The 7299-nt window shown below is 62.2% G+C and overlaps 1 protein-coding gene across 1 annotated transcript; it reads right to left on the bottom strand.

Moving 5' to 3' along the window:
* Positions 1–1785: 1785 nt before the first annotated feature.
* On the bottom strand, positions 1786–7042 carry PRDM13 (PR/SET domain 13). The gene is made up of 4 exons (XM_072333671.1): positions 6902–7042; positions 5632–5763; positions 5431–5551; positions 1786–3245 (listed from the first exon to the last, which is right to left on the bottom strand). The coding sequence occupies exons 1-4, from the start codon at positions 7040–7042 to the stop codon at positions 1786–1788; spliced, it is 1854 nt and encodes a 617-aa protein (XP_072189772.1).
* Positions 7043–7299: the final 257 nt, after the last annotated feature.

Raw genomic sequence — 7299 nt, 5'->3', positions numbered from 1 at the left:
TTTCCTCCTAGACTTGATAAAGAAGAAAACAAATGGATCAAAATAGCGTTTATTTCTCACTCCGAAAGCTCTTTCTTTTTCCCGTGAAAGCAGAGAATTCTTTTCTCCGTTTTGGAGGATGTCACCGACCCGCATGTCCTCTCCGGCACGGACTCTCCCCGGGCCGCAAGGACCTTTGTCTCTCCTCGCCCTCTCGCGCAGGGTGGTTGTGGTTGGTGTTACCGGCTGCGCTCCGCTTTGCGCCTGAGCTCGCGGACAGCACCGATTTTTTGCTGGACGGATCCTGTTCGCAGCGTGGGCAGCCGGGCACGGTGCTTCTCTGATGTCACCGGTGTGACGTCATGGCCAGTGCCGTGGGTGCTCCCGTCGGGGGTGTAGCAGGCTCACACCGGCACGCAGCCCGGGCCGCCCGAGAGCGGGTACGGCCGTCTGTGCCATAGCGGGACACGGAGCTCGGCCGGGTCGGGGGCGCCCCGGTGGGTAAATACAGATTAGACGGGTGCCCAGCCCAAGCAAACAAATAAAGTCCTAAATCCTACAGATTTTCTATCTAAAACCTCTATATAGAACCCAAACCCGGAGTGTGAGTTCTCATTTCCTGTTGCTGTTGGGCACGTTTAGCACTCAGTATGCAGAAGGGGGTCCGTCTGCAGCTGGGATTCACTCATCCTCTGGGAGCAATTCCTCTTTGCCATCACCTCAGCCTGGGCTGAAATAGGGCCCGGCGCCAGGAATTTACAGACTTATGACGTCCTAAATGGGTTGCGGAGGTTCGTCAGCAGCGGGACTGCGAGATTTACAGAGAACGGAGATTTCTCGTCAATTTTAGCTGAGTGCGTTGCCGGATTCCCACCCAAGGGAGGCACAAGATGACGTTCCCTCGGATGATCATAGCAACAGCGGTTCTAGGGTGGCTTTTTGTTTAGTTGGTTGGTTGGTTTTGTTTGCTTTGTTTTTTTGCAGGTTTTACACATCACCAATGGGCAAAGCAAACTGATGGCACGGAGCCTTTAGCATCTCCGCACAGACTTTGCTCAATATATATATATATATATTGTGTAGTGCCCGACCCAAAGAGGCTGCGATCGGGGGTTCAGCCGAGCTGCCCCCTCGGGGCGTTACACAGAGACCTCACTGACAGCACCGACAGTACTTTGCCTTCAACTTTATTAAAAAATAATAATAATAATAAAATAAAATAGAAATAAAAATACTGGCATGACAAACGGGAACCAGAACCGAAATACTGCATCCACTGTACACCATTCGTTAGAAAACAAACATACAGCACAGTTGTATTCTACCAAACAGAGAGTGTATTTCCTTTGAAATGGTATAGTGCGTGCTTTAGATTCATGCTTCTCGATATTTATTTTACATTTGTTTCGCAAATATTATCTGTTATAAATAATTGCCACTCGATCAGATGGTGCACCTGCTACGTACGGACCTCTCCAGCGCTGCGAGCGGGGTTTTTTGCTGCCTTTTTTCTCCCTAGCTTTCGCCTTTGCTGTTTTTTTCCCCAAACAGCTGCCCACAGTAACCACAGCAGTGCCGCTCCATCGGGACCCGAGCAGCGCGGCGGAGCCCACAGCGGCACTGAGGCTCCAGCCGCCGGCACCCGCGGGAGGAGAGGACGCAGAGAAGAGCCGTTCCCCAAAGGCACAATTTCCTCCACGCGGCGGTACAGCAGCGAGAGGCGATGAGCGGCGCTCGGGCCGCGCACCGGGGCTGCACCGGGAGCCGGGGCTCGGCCCCGCCCCGCGGCTTCGGGGGCTGTCGGCGCTACTGCTGCCGGGTCCTGCCGCCGCTCTCGGGCTCGCTCTGGTCGTCGGTGAAGCAGACGTCCACGTCGCTCTCGTTGTCAGTCTTTTGGTCGCGCTCGGCGGGCGCGTAGCCAGAGTCACTGCGCTCCTCGGCCGCTTTGCCGAGGCCCTGCCCCGGGTGCCGGGACTTGACGTGCCGCTCCAAGTCGCGGCGCCGCACCAGCACCTTGCCGCAGTACTCGCAGCGGTAGGGCGTGTTGCCCTCGGCGTGCAGGCGGATGTGCTTGTTGAGGTTGCTGGGGTCCCCGAAGGGCCGCAGGCACACCTTGCACTTGAGCGGCTTGTAGCCGGTGTGAGTCCGCATGTGGATCTTCAGCCCGTACTTGCGGGAGTACAGCTTGCCGCAGTATAGGCACAGGTGCCCGGCCTTGGCCTTGCCGCCCGCCGCCCCCGCCGCTCCCGCGGGTAGCGCTTCCAACCGTCCGCGCCCCTTCTCGGCCGCCAGCTCGGAGAGCTGCTGCGTGTGCATGGCGATCTCGCGGTCGATGCCGGCCAGCGAGCCCAGCTCTGCGGCGTGCAGCCCGGCGGCCGGCCCGCCGAAGTACGGCACGGCCTCGGGGTACTTGAGCAGCCCGCCCAGGTGCAGCTTCAGCGGGTAGTAGGGCGCGGCGCCGTACAGCAGCTCCCCGCCGTACACGGTGAGCGGCATCACGGGCAGTCCGCACTCGCCCGCGTACGCCTTCAGCCCCTCGAAGGGAGGCAGAGCGAAACGCTCCAGCGCGCCTCCGGGCAGCGGCGGGTAGCGGCCGGGCGGCAGAGAGGCTCCGGGCAGCCCGCGCTCCAGGGGTCGGAAGGCCGAGGCTTCTTCCAGCGGCGACAGCAGCGGGAAGGCCCGCAGCCCCCCACCGCACGCCAGCCCCGCCGCCGCGGCCGCCGCAGCGGCAGCGGCCGCCGTCGGAGGTGCGGTCTCTGCCGGCAGCGCCCCGCACTTGGGCGGCGGCTCGGCGGCGGCGCGGCCCGCCTTCAGTCCCCCCAGCAGCTTGGGGAAGCCCGCGGCCGCCCGCGCCTCCTCCCGCAGCGGTCCGGCGGGGCGGAAGGCGGAGCGCGCCCCCGGACACAGCGCCAGCCCGTTGCCGCCCGCCGGACCCGACAGCGCGCCCGGGCCGCGGCCGGCGCCCACGCTCATGTCCAGAGCGCGCTCCTGCTCCTCCTTGCCCGCCGCACGTCGGGGCTTGACCGGCGGCGGGGAGGCGGCGGCGGCCTCTCGTTTGACGCCGTCCCGCGGGCCGCAGCCCGGCGGCGGGGGGCCGGCCGCCCTCGAGGCGAGGCCGAAGGCGGCGGCGGCGGCTGGGCGGCCGTGCTCGGAGTGAAGGAAGGGCCGCCCGTGGCTCAACGCGCAGTGGAAGTGGATGTGGGCCTTGAGGCTGTTGGGGTACTTGAAGGTCCTCCAGCAGTACCAGCAGATGTAGCGCTCCTCCCCTGCGGAGGGAAAGCGCAGAACCGTCAGCCCGCGGTCCGCAGCCCCGCTCCCTTCCCGATCTGGTCCCGCTCCCACCCCGCGGCACTGCGCGATACGGCCCCGGAGCTCTCCCGGACGGGCGCGGGGGGGAGCAGCTGCCGCCGGGGTCGGCTGTCGGGAGTGGGGGCCATCTGTTGGCGCTCGCCGCGGAGGCGGCGTATGGCGGGGAGCCGGCCGCGCCGAACAAAGGCCAATCTAATGATCGTGAGCCCCTCATTACGCGGCGAGACAATATCCGATATGTATGGGCCATATGTAATCGTTCCCTTTCAGAGGACAATGCCCTTAGTGCCCCGGCTCCGAACATTTCGGCTCCTCTCAAGCGGAAGAGACCCCGGTGGCCGCGGCTGTTCGCTGCCGGCCCGGCCCGGAGCGCCGCTCCGTTCTGTGCTGCCTGCGGGGGGCACCGGCCGTGCGGACGTCTTCATCGTCTCTGTACGTGTCCTTTCTTCCTTCCTTTCGTTCTTTTTTTCGTTCTTTGTTTCTTCCTTTCTCTCCTTTCATTCTTTCTTTCCCCTTCCTTATTCACTTTCTTCCATTTTTTTCTCTCTTTCTCTCTTTGTCCCTTCCTTCCTTCCTTCCTTCCTTCCTTCCTTCCTTCCTTCCTTCCTTCCTTCCTTCCTTCCTTCCTTCCTTCCTTCCTTCCTTCCTTCCTTCCTTCCTTCCTTCCTTCCCTCTCTTTCCTTTCCCTTCTCTCTCTCCCTAAACCTTTCACTTTCCCCTTCTCTCTCTTTCCTTCCCTTATTCCCCTCCACCACCCATACCCATTTCCCCATCCCTCTGAACCATCCACCCCACGCGCCGCTCACACATTTTCAACATCCCCAAAGTTCCCACAGCTGTTGCCCGCCCCGCACGTTCCCATCCGCTCCTCCCTCAAGGCTCCACGCAGCAGCGATCAACGAGGGGCCGATTGCCGGACACCCCCTGGAGCCCCCGGGGTCGCGTCAAGACGGCAACGTCGGGGCGGGCGCGGAGTGACTCCTGACGCGCTTTCCGTCTCCCGCTCCCAATGCGCACCGTTGGCTCTGCGCTTCTCAGCGGCGTGGTGCATGGTTGGCTGTTCCAGCCCAGAGCGGGAAGGGGATAAAAACAAAACCTAAAACTAAATAAAGTGTCTCGAAAAAAAAAAGAAAGAACACCGGCTCTGCCTCCTAACCCAATCCGGTTGGGTTTCGTTTGTTCAAGGTTTCAAAAGTATTACAAATAAAACGACAGTTTCTTCCACTTTGTGTTTTGGTTGTGTTTCTTTTCTTCTTCTTTCCCCGCTTTTCCATCCTTAGCAGAAGATCTTCAGCATTCCGGACCCACCCCAGACCGATCGGGCTGGGAACGGCGGGGCCGTGGGGTCGGTTCTCAGCGGCACTCCGACTTGAGGAGGCGATGGGGAGAGTGGGGAGGGGCGGTCCCGCTGTTGTCCGTGGGAGGTGCAGAGCCGGGGCTGCCTCTCCGGGTACCGCCTCGGCACAAGGAGCGATTCGAAGGCTCCTGCGCGTGTCCGACGGCAGGAGGTTTCCCAGCGCAGTTTCCAGCGGTCCCTGATCGCCCGTGGCCACGTCGGGCGAGACGCGGGTGGACGCTGAAGTTTTCCATCTTCTTTCCCCCCATTTCGTGCATTACTGCGTTGTCACTGATCGGCTCTTCACAGCGTAAAGGTGAGGAGTACCATTCCAACTGAGAATCGGTTTGCACACTGAAGCCAGGGCCGATGTCCTCCCCTTCCCGATATCCTCGGACATGTTCATCTCAGGGCCATTTAGGGCCGCTCTGAGCTTCACCGAATGCATCCACGTTCTCATTGACCGCGGTTCTGCCCACCTTACACCCCGACACGCGTGTGCGAGGCCCCAGCCGCGGCACACGCGAAGGGGAAGCGATATTTCCACCCCCCAGGGTCACTTAGCCCCAGAGTTGTTTCCTACAGCCCCAGCGTGCGCCTAGCGGTATTACACTGCGCCGTTACCGGAGCGCCCGAGGGGTGGGACCCTACCGTACGCTACCACGGCTCGCCCTTCGGAAATCGGCAACTGAGGGTCATACGGAGAGGTTAGAAGTCCCCGTGCCGGCATGCTGCTCCGGGGGGGATACTTCGCATCCACCCACCCACGTCGCGTGTGCGTGGGGGCCCGGCAACGCTTCCCGTACCTTTCTCGTCGTGAGTGGGGGTGGCGGTGAGCGGGATGTCGAACCACTGCGCCAAGGGGTTGGAGTACCACACGGTGAGCTCCTCGCCGGGCTGCACGTCGCGTAGAGCCCGGTAGAAGATCTGCGTGGGGGGAGAAGGGGCATTCGGTCAGCGAGCTGCGGGGGCGGCGAAGGGAGAGGCGCGGGGCGGGCGGGGTGTACCTGTCCTCCCGGAAGGTCCGCGACGGCCTCCAGGGTCTGCTCCTGGGCGTTGCGGGCGGCCCGGATTAACCCTATCCACTCCAAAGCGGAGCTGCCGGCTTCATCCACCAACTCCCCTCTCACCATCCGCACCTGGAACACAGCGTCACCGCCGTCACTTCCCCCGAACCTCCAGGCGGAAAGAGCCCAAAGGTGCCCCCCGAGCCCCCGCGGCCCGGCCTCGGCAGAGGCCACGTTAGGATTTGCCGTTCCTACCCATCGGGTCACCGTCGGTGTTTTCTTTAGCTCCATAGAACCTCTGGGACCGGCCCGGAGCGAGCTCTGGGGATGGCAGAGCCGGGCCTGGAGCTGGTCAGCAGCTGCATGTAGCAGCGCTGCTCTAAATGCCCCCAGGTACAGTGAGAACGGATACCTGACACTTTATCCTTTTTTTTTTTCCCGTTTTTTTCCTTTTTCCCTTTCTTTTCCTTTTCTCTTTCTTTTTCTCCTCTTTTTTTTCCCTCTCTTTTCTTTCTTCTTCTTTCCTTTCTCTCCTCTCTCTTTCTGTTTTATTTTATTTTATTTTGGGTTTGTGCAGCCCCTGGCTCCACGCAGAGCGATCGCGCAACACACGGGGATGGGGAGGGGGCAAAGGGAAAGGCGAGCGGGTGCTGCTCAGCGCCGAGGTCCCGGCAGAGCCATCCTTCATAACCTGCTTACCCGTACAAAGGGAAAATAAAGTGCCCATCCTCCGAATGACCGTGCAATAAAAGTCATCGGAACAAAGCGCTCTGAAGCGACGAACCGAGGGAGCCAGATGAGAAATAAATTTGAGCGGGCTGGCAGAGCGTTTAAAAACAATTAAAGGGCATTAAAAACCCGAGCGGAACGCGCAGGGGGTGGGAGGCGGTCTGGGCTGTCCGCCCGTACCCACAGCCCCGCAGATCTTCCGCGTGGGAAGAGCATCCCCAGTAGGTCTGAGCCCGGGGCCAGCACCGGGCGGTTCTGAGCGGTGCTGCTGGGCCCTGGAGCTCCCCCGCTCCCGGCCGTGTGCCGTGGGCTCCGGGGAGTGCAGCTCCGTGGGACGGGGCGGGCACCGATCGGCTCCGAAGCCGGGTGAGGGGTAAAGGGTAAGGGCTAAGGGCTAAGGGCTAAGGGGCAAGGGGTGAGGCTGTCTGGCGGTGGCGGGCAGTGGAGCGGGAAGGGACGCTCCATAGAGGGGAAAGCAGCTTCTTCTCCCAAGCTGAGCGCAAAGCGAGGTCCGGCGGTGCGGCAGACGGGAGGGAAATACCTTTTTCTTGGGTCCCGGTTCCCGGCGGTCGGACAGGTACTTGCCCAGTTTGAAGATGCCCGGCACGGGCCCCAGGCGCAGCCCGGCGGGGATGCAGCTCTCGGCGCTCACGCTGATGGCCGGAGCCCGGCTCGCGTGCATCGCTGCCTGTGGGGCCGAGCGCTGGGGACCCCGAGCACTTAACGGGGCGGCGGGGCCGGGGCCGAGGAGGACGAGCGCGGCGTATCTCCGCCCGCAGAGTGACGCGGCCGCGCGTGCGGGGCGGCTTTTCAATGGGCGCAGGAGGGGGACCCCGCGGCGGGCGGGTGCTGCGGGGCCGCGGTGAGAGAGTCGGCTCCTCGAGCAGCTGCGGGTCCCATCCGCGAGGGTCACATGGAGCCGTTCCCTCACCCTCCCGC

This window comes from Excalfactoria chinensis, chromosome 3, assembly GCF_039878825.1.
Source record: "Excalfactoria chinensis isolate bCotChi1 chromosome 3, bCotChi1.hap2, whole genome shotgun sequence".
Classification (NCBI taxonomy): Eukaryota; Metazoa; Chordata; class Aves; order Galliformes; family Phasianidae; genus Excalfactoria; species Excalfactoria chinensis.
This window is presented reverse-complemented; position numbering and strand designations above follow the sequence as displayed.

What these genes read in the sequence shown, in the direction of transcription:
- PRDM13 (XM_072333671.1), bottom strand. Translation starts at nt 7,042, where the DNA reads ATGCACGCGAGCCGGGCTCCGGCCATCAGCGTGAGCGCCGAGAGCTGC. An exon ending in CGGACCTTCCGGGAGGACAG is followed by an intron (nt 5,552 to 5,631) that starts GTACACCCCGCC and finishes CCCCCCACGCAG; the next exon opens with ATCTTCTACCGGGCTCTACG. An exon ending in CCCCACTCACGACGAGAAAG is followed by an intron (nt 3,246 to 5,430) that starts GTACGGGAAGCG and finishes TTCCCTCCGCAG; the next exon opens with GGGAGGAGCGCTACATCTGC.